This window comes from Cephus cinctus, unplaced genomic scaffold (assembly GCF_000341935.2).
Source record: "Cephus cinctus unplaced genomic scaffold, Ccin1 Ccin1_scaffold0087, whole genome shotgun sequence".
In the NCBI taxonomy this organism is placed as follows: domain Eukaryota; kingdom Metazoa; phylum Arthropoda; class Insecta; order Hymenoptera; family Cephidae; genus Cephus; species Cephus cinctus.
In genome coordinates, this window is record NW_014332826.1 from 1,242,557 (window position 1) to 1,265,330 (window position 22,774).

Sequence of the window (22,774 nt, forward strand, 5' to 3'; positions counted from 1 at the left end):
ACTGTAATATATTAACAACCTTGTGTTAATTTTTTCAAAATTATCAATGACTCAATCTTCCATCTCACAAGATTATAACAAGATCAATGATTTACGTTATTTTATACTTTTCGTATCATTAATTTGTCCTATTTCAAATACTGTACGGTGTTGACGTAGAAATTGCTCTTTCATTTACTTCCCTTTCGTCAAGTATCACTCTAATATAAGAAGCTAAACATAGTTCAACTAACATACTTTTTATAAATAATATAGTAGTTGGATAAATTTGGTCTTAGCTGTTACTCATCGTATAGTAAATATACGTATTGAGTACAACGATAATTTTTATATCGGTTAAACGTTACCCATTATGTTCAATGGCAGTTCGTAAGAGTATTTACTTCTCTATTGGGAATAGAATTCGCGGTGAATTCTGCTGCCTGTAAATTCGTCTTAAACCTATCACGTGGTGCTTTTTTATCTACAGCCGGTGGAGCTGCTCGTGGTGTTATCAGTGCACGTGAACCACGACTGTCATATTCTTATTTGTCCCATTCAAAAATCACACTAGATATAAGCTTTAACGTAGCTCCACAACTACTGGGGATTTCGCGCTGGCAAATAACACAGTTTAAGAGGCTCCAGTCGTCCCAGCATCTCGCTACGATCGCCACGCTCCTGTTGCCATTTCCATACGAGATGACTCTGCAGGCTATCAAGTGGGAAAACGGCAAGCTCGAAATCCTCGATCAAATACTTTTGCCAACTATCTCCAAGTACGTGGTCGTTAAGGGTGTCGAGGATGGTTGGAAAGTCATTAACAAGATGCAGGTACGCACTTACAGCCTCCCATGATTGCTGTCAACTTCTATATCTGCCGGATTGCTTGTTACGTAAGTTAGGTTATTGCTTGTCAAATGCGGCCGGCTTTTGCATCAGGACACGTGGGGTTATACGAAAGTAAAGTGTGTTTCATAATAATGTATTGATGGTTTGATAATTTGGGACTCGCTGATAAGCTGATAGGAATGTCATTTTTTTGAGATACTAGGCGGATTCGTAATTGATTATTTTTCTGGAGTGTCTTGGAGACAGCTTTATCTTTCTTGTCCTCTTGGACTTATACTGATTCTTCAGTTAACGATAGTTAAATGTTTTAATTTGGTTTACGTATCTTGAAATATTCTAAATTGGATATTAGTAATGTTACTATGAACGATTTTCTTATCTAATAATAGACTGAAATTGGGATTTAGAGTTGTGCCACTTTATGGCTGTTTTTAACCTAGATCTGACTTCATTTTAATTGAAAGAGTTGGATAGTTTAAATCATTCACTTAAGGCAGCTGTTAATAGTATCGCTGAATACATTTATGCTATATGATTTGCTACAGTTGCACAAATATTATTTATAGTACTTTGATACAGTTTATAACACATATTTTTCTTTTAACATATTCAGATAATTATTGTTTACTCGATATTTAGATGAGTCATGTGTCCATTCGCAATAAGATTCTGTATCTGCAGTTTCCTTATTCTATCAAATATAATATATCAATGTGTCTTGAATGTTATGACATATTATCTTTATACTATTTTATATATTTAATTTTTGTAGATGGAGTTGAATAATCTTTGATTGCATATATTTCAGGTGCGTGGTGCGCCAGCGATTGCCATTGTTGGTTGTCTTAGTTTGGCAGTGGAAATCCAAAATGAGGAGTTTGCTGACAAGAAAAGTCTTCGTCAAGAAGTGGAGGGCAAGCTGAACTATTTGGTCTCAGCACGACCGACAGCTGTGAATATTAAAATAGCAGCAGAGGAACTGATTACCCTAGCCAATAAACTTAGCAACGATGAAGATATTCCAGCTGCTGACATGAAAACGAAGTAAGACATAAAACTACAATTATTATAAAATATAAGTAGACTTTTCTGTTGATAATAGAAAGCAGTTATGATAGATTCGTAATTCACTCACTGAGCTTGCTTGTGAACATTGTTACAGGTTTTTAAAGGCAATAGATGATATGCTAGAAAAGGATATTGCCGATAACCAAGCAATCGGTGATTATGGCGCTCAAGAAATTTTGAAAAACAGTGCTGGAGATGGTCTAGTTAGGATAGTAACTCATTGTAACACGGGGAGCCTTGCTACTGCTGGATATGGTACAGCATTAGGTGTCATTAGATCTCTTCACAAACAAAAGAAATTAGGTAAGTCATTGTTTGTAATTATACCATATGCTTCGTGAGAGTAATTTGTTATAATTAATCAATATTCACAGAACACGTTTACTGTACTGAGACCAGGCCCTATAATCAAGGTGCACGTCTTACTGCTTACGAATTAGTTTATGACAAAATCCCAGGAACGTTAATTTGTGACGACATGGTAGCGGCATTAATTAAAACACGAAACATTTCAGCCATCATTGTTGGAGCTGATAGAGTAGTTGCCAATGGTGACACTGCCAACAAAATTGGAACGTATCAGGTAAAATTACAAATACATATCTAGCACAGCTATTATGGCTAACTTTTGACGTATAAACTTCGAAATTTTCTGATATTAAATACAATTTTGTACATTATATAGATTGCAGTCATTGCAAAATATCACGGTGTCCCTTTCTATGTCGCCGCTCCTAGAACATCCATCGATTTCACTATTCCGAGCGGTGATCGCATCACTATTGAGGAGAGACCTGATAGAGAGATGACCCACATCAACGACCAACGAATAGCTGCGACCGGAATCCAATGTTGGAATCCAGCCTTCGACGTGACACCGGCTAGTCTTATTACGGGTATAATTACGGAGGTTGGGGTTTATAAACCAGGCGATTTGTCGAAATTTAATATAGAAGACAATTCGAAAGACGCGAAAAATAGAGATCTTTCCGAAAATTCCAGTGCCAAATAAGTTTAAGACTGAAATTCAAATTGCAGATGCATTTTCAAATATCTATTCCTTTACTTTAGTGTAGTGTCGTAATGGTCGCTACTACTATTTATCGGTGGTCTTCGCGATGTTAATTACGTTTTTCTAAAACTGTTCCATGATTTTATAATTATTCCAAGTACCTTTGTAACTATCTTTATGCAAGACGTAACGTTAATTTCAGTATTACGATTTTCAAATCAGATTCTGCAATTCGTATATTATTGTATTCATATTTGGATTCCGTCTTTTAGTGCGGTGGTGAAATATGTTGCATTTCTGTACTGTACCGTATTATCTTAAAGACCGTTCTTGTCAGCATCGCGAAACTCGCTCTAACAACACTATTAAAATCGAACTAAATCATAATAGTACGCATCGCACAAATGAACGTTTGACACTTCTACATCTGGCTTTATGCCTTATAAAATGATGTCGATTTTATTACAGAGTTGGTCAAATGATATCGGATCGTAAACTTTTAATTTATATAAAAAAATACCCTGTAATGCCTTATACAATTTTTATCGTGATTCTTGCCAGCGCATTTTACGATTCTAAGCGAAGACGCCTTATTACGTAACAATTGTTTAACCTTAGAAGCGATAATTGTTGCTCAGCCCGGGAATCGCCAAGATAGTGTTGTTTTCGCGTTTCCATCATTGAATGAAAATTCATGAAAATTCTCGCAAGAGATCTTCGAAACTAGAATTTCTTACATCAATTGAGTGAATGTATGCAAAACAGAAGTACAAACTATCAAGGATATATCAATAGCGGATACGTATTTCAACCAATATTCGTACATACACTCAAATGTAGTAATAATTTCTCATCTGTAAAACGTATCAACGAGAGTAAAGAATGAAACAAGGAATGTGTACAGAGGTATAAATTCTAAAATGAAATAGTAAACGATTCAACTGTATATTAAATACCTCTGTGTACAGTAACGAAGTACTTGGTTTTGATAAGGAATCCAGTGCGCTTGTATACTTTGTTAAATGTTATATTTTTCTAATTGCTTACTAATTGCTTAGGAGTGCTTAAGCTAATAGTGTCATTAAGAATAAATGATTGTAGCACCAATGAAAAATTATAATGGAATTCTGTCAGAAGGCACCGTACGAATACCACTCCATTCGAAATAAGAGAAACCTGAAGTCTCATACTGTTACGCATTGGAAACCACACGCAGGACTGTGGAAATTTCTCAGCAACCTAACAGCCGAATGGACTTTAAGGAAGTGCGCAAAAGGAAACCGGCCTCAGAAGACGAGCTGCTCCTACCTAGCAGGGGACGCTTAATACGCGCCTAAGTAACTCCGTGACTCCCGGGGTAAACCGTGGCAACGCGCACACGACCGGAGGAGCCGAGTTAAGGGAAAACTTGAGTTCTATTTTCGAAGTGTACCGACGTGTTTCGGAAGGCCGGTTGGCGGCTCTTAGCTTTAGTTCAGCCAGTCTCGTCGCTCCGCGCAGACGATCCCGGAATAGTACGGAAGATTCAAGTCGTTCAGTCAGCAAGACGACTGGTGCACGCGGCGATCGTAGTTTCGCGATAATAGTAGGCCGAGGAGGAGGAATCGTTAAGATAAACAGAAATAGAGAGAAATATTTTAATCAAGAGGATCGGCTATCGTGGATACGGTTAACAGCCCCGTCGAAGAAACTTAACGAGTCTGGAGGCTGACACGGAAAATAACGCACCGAAGATGGAAGTGATGGATGCTCTGACTCCCATGTCGTCCACGACGACAACATCCGCGCCGACCGTCGAGGTTACCGAAGAGGATGGACCTACAGTCGAGGAGAGCTATGAGGTTACCACCACAAGACGCAAAACCGTACGGACCAGTTACAAGATCCAGGAAGTAAGTTCAGAGATTTCGCATGCTAGGGTGAGAGCTTGAGACGTCTGGTGGCGCGTTACATCCGGTATCTATTGGATACACTTTATGACTCCCTGGACATACTCTAGGTTTATTGTTGGAATCGGTTGTGGCGCGCCATTCGGGATCCTCGGAACGGTTAAGGAAGAGCCTAGGAAAAGTCTTGCAGGGAATCATTCGGTAGAAGAGAAAATGATCTCCACTGGCTGGAAGTACTTGGCCAGATTATATCCGTTCGTGGGTTATTCAGGACGATCGTACTTGCTTAAGGCACCTTGCGACTGAGATTTGTATGTTTATTTACGGTTGCAATGAAATGTTATAAATTTTACGTAAATTGCACAATGACGTTATGTAAGACAGAGAGACGCCGCTCCTCGCGCAATGCGGCAAAACACGTGGCGCATTGCAAGAATATCCAACATGCCTATTTGAGATAGAACAGAGACGACCGGACGTTTTCGTAGAAGCCATCGTAAAGATTTGACGTTAATGATGTTATCGAAGAATTTTAGTTTTCCACGAAGAGGACACGACCTTAAGGAGGCGGCTGTCGATACCTTCCTAGTGTGTTGATAATTACTTGTAACTATAGGAAAGCTAAGCACCGATCGAAAAGCACGCGTCGGATGTTCCTTTTCAAACAGGTTTACATTACGGATGAATCACCTCGAGCAGGGTTGACGATAAACACCGAACAGGATATGGTATATCAAGACCACTTTTTTTTTTCTCCAGTGAGTTAGCCATTAGTGGTGATATGTTTTGTAAAAAAAAAAAAAAGAAAAGTTATATCTTACCATAAAACACTCTGGTAACAAGTTCACAAATAAGTACAAAGCTTAATAATCGTCGTTGCCAAACTTCCAAATAGGTAATTGGCAATAGAGATCATTCTTGAGAGCACAAGATGCGTGAAGGAGGTATGAGCAGTTGCGTCGAGACATTATGTTGTGTCAAAGTAATGGGAATACGTGCTGATCATTTTCCACTAGATTTTACGTCACTGTCAAAGACGATTTTAGATTTGGCAACGATCTCTTTTCACGTATGGAAACGCGCTACGTAAATCCGGCCGGATAGTCAAGAATCATCATTGGGACGCAAAGCTGTGTTGTCAGGCGCATTGATCGTTCTTCGACGCGCCTTTAGAATGAATTTCGCACGACGTCATTTGGCAAACTTGAAAATATAAAGAATAGGCTTAAAACATTATTTCTCGTACCAAAAGCCATAAGTTTCACATGTTTCACATATAAATTTGCTCTTCCACGTGAGCACTGTATTCTCACGTGAAACTGTCCTCAGAATTTTTTTTTGTCTTAATGCGTTATTCTCAGACATCTTTTTTGGCCAGATCAACTTTTTAAATTTATTTCTCCTCGTGCATAGAACATTTTTTAATCAAACAGCTGGCTGCGAATTTACGCGTGGATGTGTATAGTAGCAGCGCAAGAAGCCGTCGAAAGAACGTTGCTCAGATTATTTCGGATCCTCTCAAGAGCAGAAGCGTCCTGAACATGTTTTACGGATCTTTCTACGACAGTCTACAAATTTCTTGGACCGATGAATTATCGGCTTTTATATTGATCACGCGCGCCATTGTGTCTGAGAGTCGGATGCTGTCTTCACACTGGATAAACACGAGTCTATATTTTGGCAAGGGTAACAAGATTCGTCTCTGTTCACTTGGTTTTCAATCCAGCGACATTTTCTTTTTCACATTCTCACGCGTGCTCACCATTCCGACGAACTCTACGCTCCTTTATATCGATTTATTTTAATCAGACTAGACACTTCGACTGGGCAGATTGTATTCGCGCAAGGCCAAGCCAAGAGTTTTGCAATTTTTGGGAAACGGCGAATCAGTCGGTTCTCATGCGACAGCTGTGTTTTCGCGCTCTAGTTCAATTATTAGCGTTCGTTCTTAGAAGATTTAGGATACTTTTTTTTTTAGAAATTTAGTATCCTGCATAGTGCCACCAAGATTTGACAACGAAATAATATTTTTTTTTTTACTTACTAAGAAACTAAAAGATTGAAGCTCAATAGTCGATTTTATTCTTGTTATATGTTTATATCAATATTCATAGTTTATCAGAGCCAATACTATGTAAAATTAGAATTTTAAATATGTGGGTCTCCCAAATGTCAACGAAGAACCAAATGTGTTCCCTTCGGCACTCGTGTGTATTTGTGCAACGCGAGGAACCTCTGGTTTCGCAGTTTTCCGTGGCAGTGGTCGCTAACACGCTAGAAATACACATCGACGTCTGTTTTGTAATCGCATTAGCGGCAGCCTCAAATTTTTCGATAGACTATTTTTTTGTCAGTCCCGCGTCGCACGAGAAACACAAGAACGTTACTTCAAGGCTGTCGCGTATATTATGTGGACTTTCATGAAAATCTTATAAAGTTTCAATCCGGTACTGCTATCGTTGTCAATAATTTTCGTTTTTTCCAATCTTACCAAATTGTCACAACTACTCGATTCTCCTGGCGATTGCCCGGCGCCCGAAGCAAAATCAAATTCTTTCGTTACGAACCTTCCTGACCATACGATTCGCTATGGCCCTATGGACACGCGTGCGGGTTCAAGGTCGCCGATTGTTCGTTCCGAAAATATTCGTCGCCGATAATAATTTCGTAACGGCTTTCAAGAAAGTCCCTGGTATCCGACGCCAGTGACTCCCCCGCGACGTCGCGACGCCACCGTCCTGGGACAGACGTCCATCCATTCCTCGCCCGGTAAATCTGACGTTATTCGCACCAGCTGGTCGCTGCCCAAAGCGGAAAGTTTCACTTCGCAATAGCTAATGGCTGATTTTCATCGCGCGAAACTTCCCGACTGCGATCTTCCGCTCGTATTGGCTTTTTAAATATAAAGAGAAGGAAACAAAAATGTGGGACGCCAGGCGCCCCGTATTCACAGGTTGGATCCGCTTCTAATTCCGTAACTTATCGCCTTTGTACCCCGAAAACAAACGAGTCCTCGTTTACCGAGATTTACGAATCCGCAAATGGCTGCTTGCCGATGTCGTGAATAATTTTTTACAATTTTGTATAATTTTTTTTTTCTCTTTACCGGCAACAAGATTAACGATGAATCGTTACAGGGTGCAATTTTTCATTGATAGAAAGACAAAACTCTTATGAAAAATATAATATTGTCTTCGCAGCATCCACGTGGTCAGGAATTCATGGGCGAGCTCTGGTATCGTTACGGCATCCCTGCGGGAAGTAACTCAAAATTATGACGATTAATTTGACGTCCGGAGAACGAGCTTTAATTTATCGGCGAAATTTGGGAGCTGCGAAAACGTCCAAGTAATTTATCGGGTTTCTCAAGCACTTGGCTAATTGATGTGACAAACTGCCTGCAGCACACGTTTCATACTCGTTAATCGATTTTCAGCTTTATGGCTTATTAGGGAAGTAGAATGACGTTTATTGCCGATGTCACCAGTAGAATTGTCGAAACGTGGGAAACTTCGTATACCGTGATAACTGCATTAAAAGACCGGAAAGAAAGAGAGCGACCCGGCTAATATTTATTCAGGCGTAACTTTGATCTCTAAAAATATATTTGTCCCGCCAAAACCTCGATTTCATCCTTGTTTTGATTATTGTGACAAGCCGTGTTTCCGTGTCACTTAAACGGAAATGCTTAGACCGCCGAAAGCTGTAGCTAGACTTTAAGCTCTGAATATTGATAGTATGATACGTACAATAGTATACGAAAATACACGTATAATGGTATTAGCTATTTTCATTTTCTATTTCTTTAAAATTATACCAATTTCAATGATTTTAATATTAATCACTACTAAATATTGAATTTTGCAACGATATAATAATTCAAGCATTAAAGCTACAATACGTTTTTTTAGTTTTCAAAATAAATAACTATACGAGTTTTCCCCTGGATCCCTAGGCTGCGATATTTATACGTTCCTCACGAACACGTCGGAAGTCGTGTCGTGTCGACTATACGTTAACGTATACGCACGCTCGTCGTCTCTCTGACGAGCCTCTGACGTCATTTCTGTCAGCCATTCTACTCGAAGATCAAAAAACTGTTTAGAATGAATTGCCGCGAGAACTCCACCCCGAGGGACCTCGATTTTTGGATAGAAGCGTAAATTTCTAAAAATCTCTTAATATCAATTTTACTAAATGGCAACCGAGTCTTAAAAGATAACCGATCGCATAAGTGAGGAGGGTCGTGCCCGTTTGAGAATGCGGTACTATTATTTTTAGAAAAAGAGAAATAAAGAATTTCTTTAAAAGTTTGCTCGTTCGTTTTAGCACGGAATCGTATTGATAACGAGAGAGTCAAACTTTCCAAGTTGGGTATACATATATGAATACGTAGGTATGGCTTCTTGATTTGAAGTTCAGCAACATTGTCCCCATTGTGCATTCTAAGAGAGACGTCATCGTGAGAATATAATACAAGTGTCTATTAGACCGACGCTACATCGTCTTCCACGTTTAAACGTGAAGCGAGGATGAAGTTTGCAAGCGGCGAGACTGGCGGCCCGTGGCGTGTCGAGTAGCGTCAAAGAGAAACGTTCAGAAGTTATCATGCACAAAGCCTATTAACGGCGTGAAATAATGTGATGCAACGGAAGAGACAAGCGTGGCGAGCCAAAAGCCATCCGGGAAACTTACGATTGTTTCGTATCAAGGATAAAGTAAGAGCATTTCGCCGCGGAGCTAAGAGTACCATAGCCCATTGAAATTTAGTGGATTCTTGATTTAAAATTTTTTTTTTTAATAAATCATTGCAATTTCCTCATCGTCATTTTCACATTTATCACACACAGTCGGTCAGTTCAAAAAGATTTAAAAAAGACGTGCCTATTTATCATTCATTAATCAACATGAGAAATTGTTCAAACCCTACTTGGTTCGTTTACTTAAAATAAAAAAATAGTTAAAAAAAATTTAAGAAACTCGAACAAGCATTCACGAATTATGAATACAGCGGTGTGATTGAACTTAAAAATCTTATCGGCGTGTCAATTCTGATTACGCAAAACCATTAACGAAACGACATCCTTTGGTATTTTTAGTGCTGTGAAAATAATTGTTTAAAAATTTGTATATACACGCAGTAGTAGATTCACTGTAGATTTAGGCGTAGGGTGAACGGCCCAACTGTCGGCCATTTAACAAGTAATCGTCAGCGTGTGCTTTGACTGTAGCACAATCTACAGTATCATAACACATATGACGATTACTGGGCCATCCACTTTATCTATGATTTCCATGAAGTCATTCAGGAAGTGTTGGCCAAAAATACAAAAATTTCTAGTACCGAACAGCAGAGACCGACTGCGTCGCATCGTTTACCGCGTTCACAGCGGCACTTTAAGATCGTTGATCGCTTCGTTAACACAAGAGAGGCTGTTTCAGTTTCCACCGTACAGTCTTTACTCGTAATGAGCCTCTTCGGGTTTCCGTTTGAGTTCCTGGTCGATGCCTACGGCGTCTCAATTAGACATAAGTGACGGCGCCGCTTCGCTGTGGCAACGGACGCCTCACCCAAAATAGTTGAGCTTCGTTACATCGACTGCAGAACGTGAAAAATATCGGGTCATACTTGTGCGCCCTGAACAAGGAAGCACAGTGGCGCTTAGTAGCTCAAAGAGAAAACTCGTTGTACCGGATGCCAAAAGGAGAAGAGACATCGTCGAGAAAAAGTAGCCACGGAAGAAAAGTGAAGTTCGCTTAAAGATCGTGGCAAGTCGTCGATTACGTGTATATTTATCCTTTAGAAATTAGTGGGAGAAAGTTTTTCCTGGTGAAAGCTTCCCAGAATGAAAGCTTTCGAATGACCTATACAGGTCCCGCGGAATGACACGTGGATCGATGACCGTTCTGACCCGGCAGACACGTGGCGTCGTAAAGCAGCGTTTCCTTTATTTGTTAAACATATCGTTTTTTGGTGAACAAGGGTTTATAAATAGTGGAACTAGGTTCGACAACCAGTCATTAACCGCCACCAGTGATCAACTGACTCATACGATGCAATGGCACAGATTGTCATTAAATCGAATATTTTGATAACGAGAATTTGCATTGAGTCAAACTTCACGTGATTTGATTACAGATCGAAGGATTACTGATAATAACGAGAAATTCATACTTTATACTGGCGCTGCTATGTTTTCGTCCTGCGTCAGCATTAATAGCGGATGGGCGGCCGATATAACTGAAGTAACAAATAGCCTACAGCTGTCCCGTTTATCGAAGTCTTCTTGGCTTGACCCGCGGCATTATCCTTCTAGTCTAATTCCGATGTGCAGCCAAACTTCGTTTTAAGACAAGAAAGTACTTCTGATATGCATACAATGTTTATATACTGTAGCCTTGCTATATTACGTCACACGTAGTATAGCATGAAAGCTCTTATCAACAATATACAATTTAAAGGAAAGTACGTAATTCTATTTCTACTGGATATTTAAATGTAGGTCGCTTCCCACCTACGTGGACGGTTATAGCTGTGGGTGGTAACCGCGTCCACTTTTTGAATTGCGTTCGATCGAATCGGTATAATCCGATCGAAGAGTAATTTCAATTGTACGAGCAGTACGTTAAAACACTACCTATACCGATAATGCAAATGAGTTTAACGAAAGATTTATTTTTCAAAATATTGTCCTGCTCTTTCCATACCCTTAAACGGAGAATTCTCGAGGAAAGAACAAAAGCGTCGAAATATCTCGTGGAATTTCCTTGGCAGCCGCTGCGTCTCCGTAACCAATGACAGGTCAACGAGGTATGACAAAGCGCCCAAGAATTCGGGTTGAAAATGTGTTTGGTGACGGCACTGGGACAGTTCTGATTAACGAGAAATTTGTCAATCTTTTTTCCTCTTAATCTTGAAAATATCGCGAAGGCCACACGGTCGATTATATCAGAGCGTTTTGTAAGAAAGGGGGTTCGTCCACCTCTTGGTAAGCTATTAAGCACGTGTCTATGTCAATGGCAAAGACGACTGCTCTCATTGCCCGGTAGAAAACAGCGTGAGGTTGCTTAAAATAAAAGCCTCACGCCATTTCGAGTCTGGCTGTACATATTTTTAATATAACGAGTGTCCGGCTCTTCCTGGTTGCTCTAGAAGTGTCCGAGACGTCTACGCGGGTGCTTTGACTTTTGAAATCCTTTTTGTAACCTTCTCGTGACACAACAGCTAAATACACAAAGGCTGTCTTTGCCGGACACGTGGACCTCGTGACTGTTCATTCACTAAACCTTGTAATCGTCAGCCTGAGCTTTACGCCAATCACGGCCCAAGCCCAGCTAGTCGTGCATGATGACGTAGAGTGGAAATTCAGAAATGCGACGTGGATCTAGTAATAATTCTCATTGATAGAAATGCGTCATAATCCCGAGGCTGAATGGTCCTCTTGCAAAACATACTCACGCTTATTTGAGATTCGTAAAAGCTCCCGGACTCGCGAAGACGTCAGACGTCGGGGAGGGTAGCCAGGTTACGCCCTGTTACATGTATTCGAGCGAGAAGCATCTCTGGGGCAATATTCTTGTTACCGGTGGTGGACAACGTCGGCGTCGACGTTCGTTTCCATACGTCGCGCTGAACACTTTGTCGGAACGCCCATGTAAACGTTCCTGCATCCAAGCTTCATATATTATTAACTGTGCATGAATACGAGCACGTGGAACCGATTGGGCAACCTCAGAAAATCGAAGGTCCGTTGGGGAAGGTCTGAGTCCGAGACCCACTATACACTTTAGTGTGTGTGTTTGAAAAAATGAAAAAAATATTTAATACCATGAGCAAGTCTAGTCGTAAAAAGAAAGCCTGACTGAAGCTGCTGATCTCACGAGAAGTAAAAATACCAAGTGGCTAGAAGTTTTTTTCGTACGGTTGCAGCATTCGTGGAAAGTTTTGAGTTTTATCCATGACGGTGCATCCGCCCACGTTGGGGAAGTGGATAGAGAGGTATAGTGAAGATGAGTGAAATGAAGAACGCAGCTGGTGATGCACGGCTTCCGTGCAATGTTGGGCAACACCTTCTCCACCCTAGACGATAAACACGAGTGTTATAGTTTCGCCGATGGTTTTAACGTTGAATGATTTTTTTTCAACGACTTGTCGGTAAACATTGTAGAAAGACTTTTAATCAGCTGCGAGATCATTTAATTAATCCGACGATGCTCCAGGAATACGAACTGAGTGTAGAAGGGTTATTTCAAAATGTAGAATGAGCTTGTTCAATTTAAAAAAATGGATGCGACGTTATATGTATTGGGATTTGATTCAACGTCTACGTTGCATAAACACATTGACACCTCAAGTATCCCTGATTAGTAAATATATTTTTCAAGATACAAAGCTTCCGAGCTTACGCTTCGTACAGTGGGTTCCTTGAACACGACTGATGTAAGTTGCTATAGTCTGTCTTTGATAACTGGCAGAAGAATTAAATAGAATGATGCTCGAAGCATCTGGCAAAGCTCGTTCAATATTTAACATTCCGGAAGCAGTAAGCTGTTGGTTAAGTATATCGTACCTAGATGGCAGAATACTGGTAATAGTATACGTTTAATTTATTTGCTACTAAATTTGATCGGTAATTCAATTTAACGCCTAAGACGAAGCTTTCATTTATTACTTAGCAGCGGGAGCTTATGTTACACAGCTGCCAGCGTAAGATACTGACAAGTAATAACGTGTAAAAAATAAACGCTTACACGGACAGCCAATATTTCACTAAAGCAATGGCGAATTGTTTAGAACGTAAATGTCATGCAATTTATGTACTTTTCGGATTTTTTAATTACCAATTCACTTAACACGCCGGTCTCGATAGAGGTAAAGTAAGCTTTTTCGAAAAATTGTGGAAAAATTACGTGAGACTTCTTCCACTCGTTCCCATTTATCTTGTGAAAAATATCTCGGGCTTTCTGGAATATTATAGCTGCTTGCTGATTCCTCACCGGATGTCTACTTAGGCAGCAGTGCAGATTGGCATTACCACGTGTCCTTCGAAAATACCTATTGATCATGAGAGTTAGACTTTACGAAAATAACAACGCAGCATTCGGAGACTCGTGACTCTCGGCATGCAATTTATTATCATACACTTTGGAACTTATAGAGCTGGACTACTGGTTAGGGGCAACAAGACCTTCGCAAATGTGATATCTCGCCTATAAACGCTTTTCACGCTGTTCGTATTGATAGAAATTTTATTACCGGTCGGCTGATCGTAAAGCTTTGATATATATAACTTTTGTTGCGGTGTTAACGATTCCGAAATCATCGTGTCGTTCACTTCTCCTCTGAACATATTACGGTCATTGGATATACAGTGAGTGTAATATTCTGGGGATTTTTTTATATGGTAAGTTGCAAGGCGATGACCCTTAAAAATGGAACATATGTATTTATGTACGTACATGGATGCCAAGATGCCAGGGTGCTGTAAGATGAGGGAGTTTTTAAAATTAAAAATATTAATGATGGAAAGTACAATTATTGTTGGGTAAAATATTACGTTCACGATTGGCAGAATGCGAGAATCTTTCGTGCCCCATCTGTCGGATGCGCTAGCGAACTCTAGACTCGACGAGCTTCACACTCGGCCAGTTTGTAGGAAACTACGCCACCTAGTGCTGCCACCTACTATAAACATAAGGAACTGTTCTTTGTAAATGATCCAACGTCTACATCGTCGTCTACTAGGATATATAATGCATATTACAACTATCAATAACGACGAATAAACGCCGGTTATACTCTTACCTTGTAATTGTTGATCATTCAAAGATAATTATATGGTATCCCTTGTAACTTTACCTTCTTGGTGCATGTAAACGGGCCGTTGCTCGTCTAGAAGCTTGCTACGAATAGTCATGAATCTTCACATTAAGACACAGCAAATCATCAGGGATGAAGCGTGACCCCATCTTTTGGTAAACAAAGGCGATAAATCTGTCGCGAAGCATCAGAGCCAGCATCCCCTTTTATCATTCTATATAACCGTAGAGATGCTGAATCGTGGGGGTTTTGGCTGCGACGGGGATGCTTCTATTTGCCCACAGTAAATCACTTCTGGGAAGAGAACGTTAAATCATGCGTCTCCAGAACCTCGACTGCTCGCCCCGGCTGGTTGACGATACGACGTCTTCTGGTTCCGTCTCGTCGCACCTGCCAGGCCACGTTGTCCGCTAAGACCCAAGCAACTCCCGGGGACTTTTGAGAATTCACGATGTCTCTGTAGCCACTATCGAATCTGTGTATCCGTGAATAGAATGACGGAAGTGTTAGCCAGCGGCAAACTTGATCGTATTTTTCCTGGATCGTACAATTCTTCGTCATAGTAATCGTCATCAGCATCATCCTCCTCCTCCATTATTTACTCCATCATCTCACGCCCATAATTGTCACGAAAACAGACGTAGACCTGATTGCGCGATTTTCTCAAGACACAATCGAGACGTGAACTGCTGAAAGCGCCGTCAGCAATTGAATTTCGCAAGGCTTTTTCGTAGGCGTGAAAATTAATGGCGAGCCGTAAGAAAGGGAAAAGGACGAAGCAGAAATTTGAGGATTTTACAGCAACAAGGGAAGAGCGCGGTTATCTGCAAACTCTTATATAAACGGAAGGCTCGCTGTGCCAAATATTATTTCTGCGTTCGCAAACAAACACACTTCCTAGACGATACGTGGCTAAGTTAGAGAAATTCTGTGGACACTTTTCGCACGCGGATTCCGTATCTTCAGTTTCGTTTGACTTTACGCATTCACGGGCTCCACAAGGCCGGTATATCATCCTCTGGCAGAAATGTGCTTAGGCAAGTCCAGGGCTTGTCCAGGTCCCACCTGGGCCAGTTCAGGACTAGCTCAGGCCTCGACTGGTCCTCGATTGTCATAATGAAATTTCTACTAAGCGGTCGGTAAGGTAGGCTGGAGAATTGTGCAAAATCGCAAACGATCCGAAGTACCTGCCACACAAAATGGTAAAAGTAAATAAAAATTTTTAATTAAACTTATATAAATTTACCATGAATATTCTTGCCTTATTCTACGTAATATTTTTTAGATACCCCGTCTAATAATTTTATTATACATTATTATATAACTCTGCTTCTTACTACGTTCGATTATAATGCAACTTTGTGATCTTATAGTAATATCTGTATCAGGCATAGCTGTCAGTGCAGCATATGAATACTTGTCAACATGGTATAATTAGCAAGGCGATGAACTTCGCGATTTACAGCCTGTACGATACATTGTTCGCAAGGTTGTTTGCAACGCGCTACTATCATCAGTGCAGGGTTACTAATACTGGCCGCGGCCGATCCGCAGCAAATGAGTCGTTAAGCGAAAGTTACTAGCACGAATAAAATTGTTCGCCACTTGGCTGCAGCTTGCAGCTGTAGATAGGTACACGTACCTAAGGCCACCACGTGACGACGTTTAGCTGTGACGCCACGAGTAGCTCGCACGTAGTTCGTCACGATGACGTTCATGAGACGAAAACCAAGGACGCAAAATTTAGAATGAATTTATAAACTGCAAATTGCATAACGAAGCTCAAAATTACCCAAGTACCTTTATCATGCCTACATTTATACTTAGGATTAACAAAAATAGTAACGTTTACCCAGATAGCTTGATTTAAATTTTTTACTTGAACAATCTGTTCCAAGATTTCTACACGGTAATGTTTATTTCTTCAATTTTTTTAAAAGCATCGATTCATGCATGTGCAAACGTCGTTTTGAGCTATTTGCTAGCTTATTATATTAGGCACGTTGGATCCCTGCTCGGACTAACAAAGTGGGTTTCAATTACGCTAATTGGAAATTAGAAGCCCGCCGAGGACTAGTTAATTGCCGTATCTCGGCGTAATTGACACTGTCCTCATGGCTCATTCCGTATTTATGCATCGAGCTGCAGCGCAGATCGTTTACTCTGGTGGAGGGTCACAGCGTGAAATATTTATTTGCGTCTGAATATCCGTAATACCGGGGCTTTTCCGTATTTCTAAAATAGAACGGAGGGATTAACCATAATACGAATAGCATGTCGATTCAATGGTCGCTGCATTTATTTGTCATTCCCGTCACGACGTAAATAGCCAGTGTACGTCCCATTGTTTTCGTGAGTGACGCTGGGCTTAACGGAGCGTCGTGAAAAAAGCATGCATTTCCTGAGCTTTTACGAGCCGACAGTTTTGTCACAGAAGAACCTATAGGTATGACAAAGCATGTATTTTCGTTTAATTCTCCATTAGTTATTGGGGCAAACGATCCGAGCTAAAGATATACCGGTTTTGAGATTCACTTATCAAATTTGACAGAGAATGAAAAAAGAAAATTAAATGCCACGAATAAAGCCATATTTTCTTCTAATTCTCGAATTTAACAGCGAGTCGAAGTCTCGATTCTATTGTATTGAAATGTCGAGACTCGAGATTCTCACTCGTATCCCGGACTTCTAATAGCTTTCAAATGGCATCATCAAACGAACTTCCGGTTTCGAATAGAAAAATGTTGAGACTCGGTCGCGTGCACAGAAGCTGTGCCAGTCAAGAATGTGATAACGAATATTTATCTCGAATTTTTCTTGACGAGTTGACTGTCAAATACAAAAAGCGAATTTTGAAACCGATATATTAGCTCGTATCACTTATTCACGTCACTAACTGGGAGTAACTACAATAGTCGGTTCGAAATGTCAAATTTTGACAGATGGAACATAACCCAACCTATTTTCGATATTTTGCCAGGTACAGTAGTCCAAATATGGTGAAATACTTTATACGTTCCATACGTTTAGAACCCAATGCGCAAGCGCAGAAAGGAGCGAAACAGTCAGAAATCTCATCGAAAGTCGCATTAACACATTAAAGGCGGGGGATCTTGACGAAAGTATGCTAGGTAACGCGGCGACCGCCCCGTTTTTCGTCCTAGAGCGTGCGATATTTTGTGTAATCATAAAAAAAGTTAGACCTAAAAAAGTTTATTTAAACTTTAAAAACTACAAGAAATATTAAAAAAGTACTAAACACTAAACTCCCGCCTTTAAGCTACAGTCGAGATAAATCGTAGTACTACGACTCCCGCCTTCAATGTGTCAATATCCTCAGTAATACCAGTACCGGCATTTCTAAGCCGATTTGTGTACCTGGATATACAGTAAACATGCCCTGGCGGCAATACCCACGCTGGAACTTCCTTACAATTATTGCATTCATCGGCATGGTACTTTATCGTGGACGGAAAGCGCACCCGGCCACACGAAAACAACACAAAAAGTCAAACCGGTTTAAGCAGATGTCTGCATAGTCGATTTGGAAATTTTATTTGTTCCGTAGTCACAGTCATGGACCGTACCATATATTACATGGTAGTGACATTAACGCTACCATAGATTATAATTACTGAACTTCCATGCCTTCTTGTTTCGTCCACGTTGCAAGGGAGCTTTTCTATTTCGGGGAACACTTATCACGCTGATTATTAGTGTTCTACTTCTACTTGAAGACGCGTGCACACCCGTGTGCACATACGGTCGACCGCAGACTCGCTCAGTCTGTAAACAGTTTACTTGTATATTCTAGTAGAAAGCTGTAAGCTCCGTTCGCAACGAGAATTACGTTAAAGCGAAAGTCAAAGCTTCGAAGAGACGAGCAGCTAGTCCGCGAGATGTAAAATGAGCAAGAACGTCTTCGCTTTATTTCAGGTACTTCGACAGAGGAGCAGAGGCTGCCGAAGGCGCGTGAGCGTTTTATTTTGAGCTTGGGTAATGGCGAATCGGGAGAAGTGCCGATCGGCTAGGAAAATAACGCATACGGTGATCCATATTAAGAGAGTCGTCCCAGTTGCGGATATATATTTTTAAAAAAGTTCTACACTAGGCCAGCATCGGAGTAACGTGGTTTATTCCAAATATTACGCAATTTTTACTGATGGTAGGTATAGGGTACGAGCTAAAGATTTACATACATATGTCGCGAGTCGCTGGTCTCGCTAGACTTGAAGGTGTCGACAGGACCGATGAAAGATATAGAAGTCCCAAGTCATTAGGAACGGAAACACCAAGCGCCGGAAAAAAATTAACTATTTTTGTATCGTGGCTGGACGTTCGATAAAACATAACATTGTGTTTTTTCTAATATCCGTGACGTCATTGATCTACTGACTGATTTTCTTGATTTACGCTTACAAGGACCATCGACGGTATGGGTGACTGTATCTGTCACGGGATATGATATACGGATTAGTGTATTGAAAATTGTTGGGGTTGTCTCTAGAAAATCTCTGGCACTCTTTACGAAAAGTTATTCGAGAAACGAACGACTGATTCAACGTGGACATTTACGATCGGAACAAAGGCATTTTATTTAAATCCACTGCGATAAATAGTCTGAGGGTATCGAGGAAACGTGGGTCCGCTTACGTGTTTCGCTGGGTTTGTCGGTTTACGCGATAAAATTTGCAATTTTTTTTTGTCAATGTTTTCGAAAATATCTTACAGCTCGAGCATGTCTCTTGTATCTCTCTGGGATTTCTAAGGAGCGTCCCTTCTTGAAATAGAGAATGCTCGTTCTAGCAATCCTATTGAGTATGACGTATATAAGCCACTATGAACAGCCCGGATCTCTTGGATCTGATTCCTCGATTTGTAAACTCAGCCAGTTCTCGACGTCGCTCCAGCTAATGCATGCGACCATCAACGCCGCACGCGTCGTCCAAACTCATCGATAACCGTCGGCCGTTCCCTAATTAAACGAGACATCAATGAGAGACGCGTCTAAAGTTAGTCTCGTAAAGAGCCACCATTTTGTGGATGGAGCTGACAAAGATTTTTTCGAGAAGAATTTTGTGTAAAAAGTATTAAAGATCAATGATAAAAATCAAATTTAAAAAAAAAAACGTCCGACTCAAAATACTATAGGTGTCTCTCTAGGTGTATTCTAGCATAGGACTGGTGGAACGTACGAGCTGAACTCTCCTGCTCATCCCCATCCCTATCCTAATTATATTTATTTCTCCGTATTTCTGGAATTGGACTGACGGGGCGCCGGCCCGCTTCGGCTGCGATGTCTTCTTGCCACCTCAGTCGCGCGAGGCCCACCTCGCACTCCACGCACACGGGGCTACGGGACGTGGGATATTTTTTGGAATAGCTGGGACCACGATCCCAGTTCTCGAATAACGGTAACCACGCGGGATTATCGCGATAACGCGGCATTCGTGAGAAAACAACTGTGATTGAAACAGCATCCTGTGATAACTGTGCAAAGTCGACTATTTGTATTTGGTAATTCAAACATTCTATGCCAGCCACTTGTACCTGACAGTTTTCACTGTATCCACTTGGACTTGGGGACGCTTGGGATTGTTCAGTCACTTCATTTAACGAATAGTATTGCTGTGTAGTAATGAAGGGTCTCAGATTGACTTAAATAAAATATTTATTTTATACAATTTTGTATCCCTTATCTGGCTATATATTTTTTGAACTCTTTAAGCGTCATGGAGTCATGCACAAGTCCTGGCATAGGTCAATGGTATTAACCCTGCAAAGGTACAATCAAGGTGATTGTGCAACGAGAATTTCAGAGCGAGGGAGAAAGAGAGGGAAATAAATAGTGATCATTCGGTCAAAATTAACGTGGCTTCTTGGGAAAGAAGCGAGATGCGTGCAGTACCGGTGCAGGGTTAAAGTTCATCGTCCAGTTGAGAACTTCCATGTGACCTTTAAGAGTACGAAAAGCAACGAAGTGGACGGCGTATCTGCCCGCGAACGTCAAAACTTTAAAGAGGACATCATCAGCAAGAGACCCAAAAAAGGATAGCGATGGCGACTACTGAAGTCTTCCAGGACTGGGACTCACCCCATGAGAACCTGGCGTCAAAGACCACGCGAAAAACTACCAGGACAACCACCAAGACTACCAGGCGAGAGGTGAGAGGTCGTCCCTTTGTCAGAGTCAGTATAGCCAACCTAGAGAAATTATAAGAATACATACAAACGGCGAATCCTAAATTTAATATGCTATCACAGCCGCTTACTGTCTCTGGTATGTTTCTTTTTTATCGAGACAAAAGAATATGTCTGAAATTGATGGATGACATCAGCCACTGGGCTAGGTCCGTTTTTCAAAGTTTGAATATTCGTAAGTTTGTTAAACACGAACAGCGATTTGGATGGTTTACAAAGAAGTGACGCATCCCATTGTCAAACTGAGTGCTTAGTTACACTTGCGAATTTTCAATTTTCGTTCATTTTTCAATTCTTCGTTTTTTTCCCCTCTACTCAAAGTTCGATGGAAAGTCACTTGAGTAAGAATTCTTTTTTCTTTTCTTTCGCAACGCTGGTACCCCTGACTGGTTTAACGTCAGGGTATGTATGCTCTTCGACCGTCTCGAGGTATTTTCGAAAATAACGCGTTGATTCACACCCGCCCGCCATATCCTCCTTGAATCCGCCCAGTCGATATATTCTCCTAGAACTGAGTTGGTTTCTTTTATAAGCTCAGAATTTTGGCATCAGATATTTTATACTAATAGCATGGCTGACGTTAAGATTTTTAGTTTCACTTGTCTATGCGTCATTTTATTTTACTAGTGTAAAACTTTTGAATGTTACGTGTTTGAGGTTATGTTACGACTGTATATACGGATCACTGAATGTAAATTAACTAAATTTTAAAAATGAACGTGAAGTTTTTTCGAATGCTGTAAATTTTCCTTTATTCAGATATTTTGGCAGGAATTCTTTTGTCAATGCTCGAATGTCACGTGACGCAGTTCACAGTTGGGTGAATAAGTACCTGTCCATGGTTGAAAACGTGACGCGAGCCACGCCAAAAATTTCCTTCCTCCCCTCTAGATTCTTGGTCCGTTTACCTAAACCCACAGAATTACGTGACGAATTCTCAAGAAATGATTCAGTCTGCTTGCACTGTTTATCAAAGCTGACATCGACGAATATCTATGACCTATTCTTAGCCGATGGGTTTGTACAAGATGATTGGTTGACTTTCAGAAACCGCAAATCCTCCGTCTCGTTCGCACGTGCAGTCCAAAATTGCCACTTGTGTAAGAGCACGATTAAATTTTTAAAAGAAAAAAAAAAATTGTAAGCTGAAAACACTACTCGTGCAATAATAATAAATCATGTTCACGTGTATAGATACGAAAGAGCGTTCCATCTTTAAAAATAACATCTCCATTATCACTGATGGCTGTGAAAGAAAAAAACTGTCAGAAGCCACGTTCGCGTCTTCGCTAAGGCCGTTTGCAATATCAATGGCGCGAAATACGCGAGTCGCCGATATTCTTGAATAACTGCCTTGACGAAATTCTTTGAGGCTATTCGAAAATGTGAAAGAGATGAAAAATTTGCATCGGCCAGCAAAATTTCTTTGTTCCTAGAAAGCTCGACGGGTGTCCAAGTACGAAGCTTTTCCAGCTATGAATAGATGAAGCAATGTGGCGTACCAAGGATGCTACGTGAAATATACGTATAGAATCGTTGCCAGGACTCAAGGCTGATTCTGAACTACATTGCGATAAACGCGAAAGTGAATCGTAAACATTGCAAGAAACTTCAGCCTTTCCACACTGACTGTTCGTATCGATAAATTGCTTAGCGTCAGTTCTGTAATCGTTATCTGACAGACGGATCATCAAATTGACAAGTCAAATCTCATTCCTGTCATTCAGATCCTAACAGATCACTTATGTGCTCGCGGAGCGCAGTATAAAGTGCGTCTTTATGCTTGGCAAAGCTTTAAAGGCTAAAACGACTTTATGGATTCCGACTACATAGCCCAATACAAAGTGCATGTCAGGAAGCATTTGGCAGTCATGACTCGAGATCCTAATCGCATTAGTTCTGCTGAACGTGCCAGTTTTCATTTCGCGACATATTCTACGCTCCGCTACATAA

General features: G+C 40.7%; 2 protein-coding genes and 1 long non-coding RNA gene across 17 annotated transcripts in view; 2 read left to right on the top strand and 1 right to left on the bottom strand.

Moving 5' to 3' along the window:
* Nucleotides 1–424: 424 nt before the first annotated feature.
* Nucleotides 425–4,028, top strand: LOC107273022 (methylthioribose-1-phosphate isomerase). 2 transcript variants are annotated; one of them, XM_015750812.2, is made up of 5 exons: nucleotides 425–813; nucleotides 1,640–1,875; nucleotides 1,994–2,202; nucleotides 2,274–2,482; nucleotides 2,585–4,028. In XM_015750812.2, exons 1-5 carry the CDS (start codon nucleotides 682–684, stop codon nucleotides 2,909–2,911), a joined length of 1,113 nt encoding a protein of 370 aa, XP_015606298.1. In that variant the 5' UTR covers nucleotides 425–681; the 3' UTR covers nucleotides 2,912–4,028. The 2 variants fall into 2 exon arrangements, with proteins under 2 accessions (XP_015606298.1, XP_015606305.1); XM_015750819.2 differs by having other exon boundaries at nucleotides 739–875.
* Nucleotides 4,029–4,368: 340 nt separating this feature from the next.
* Nucleotides 4,369–22,774, top strand: part of LOC107272984 (tropomodulin) — a 48,360-nt gene continuing 29,954 nt past the window's right edge. For 7 of the 13 annotated variants that reach the window (XM_025090130.1, XM_025090150.1, XM_025090123.1 and 4 more), the window contains exon 1: nucleotides 4,370–4,803. In XM_025090130.1, coding sequence (XP_024945898.1) covers nucleotides 4,645–4,803 — 159 coding nt within the window. In that variant the 5' untranslated portion in view covers nucleotides 4,370–4,644. Of the gene's footprint in view, nucleotides 4,804–19,926; nucleotides 20,138–20,348; nucleotides 20,786–22,774 lie in introns of those variants that run through there. The other 6 variants (XM_025090120.1, XM_025090114.1, XM_015750736.2 and 3 more) reach the window with 4 other exon arrangements.
* On the bottom strand, nucleotides 11,873–17,193 carry LOC107273036. 2 transcript variants are annotated; one of them, XR_001539120.2, is made up of 3 exons: nucleotides 15,867–17,193; nucleotides 14,660–15,807; nucleotides 11,873–14,485 (listed from the first exon to the last, which is right to left on the bottom strand). It is a non-coding gene; the product is annotated as an uncharacterized LOC107273036 (long non-coding RNA). The 2 variants fall into 2 exon arrangements; XR_003061364.1 differs by having other exon boundaries at nucleotides 11,873–13,855; nucleotides 14,057–15,807.

Excerpts from the sequence above, each read along its gene's own strand:
- LOC107273022 (XM_015750812.2), top strand. The coding sequence starts at position 682 with ATGACTCTGCAGGCTATCAAGTGGGAAAACGGCAAGCTCGAAATCCTC. Across the intron at positions 1,876-1,993 it reads GCTGCTGACATGAAAACGAA|GTTTTTAAAGGCAATAGATG; the intron begins GTAAGACATAAA and ends ACATTGTTACAG. Across the intron at positions 2,203-2,273 it reads TCACAAACAAAAGAAATTAG|AACACGTTTACTGTACTGAG; the intron begins GTAAGTCATTGT and ends CAATATTCACAG.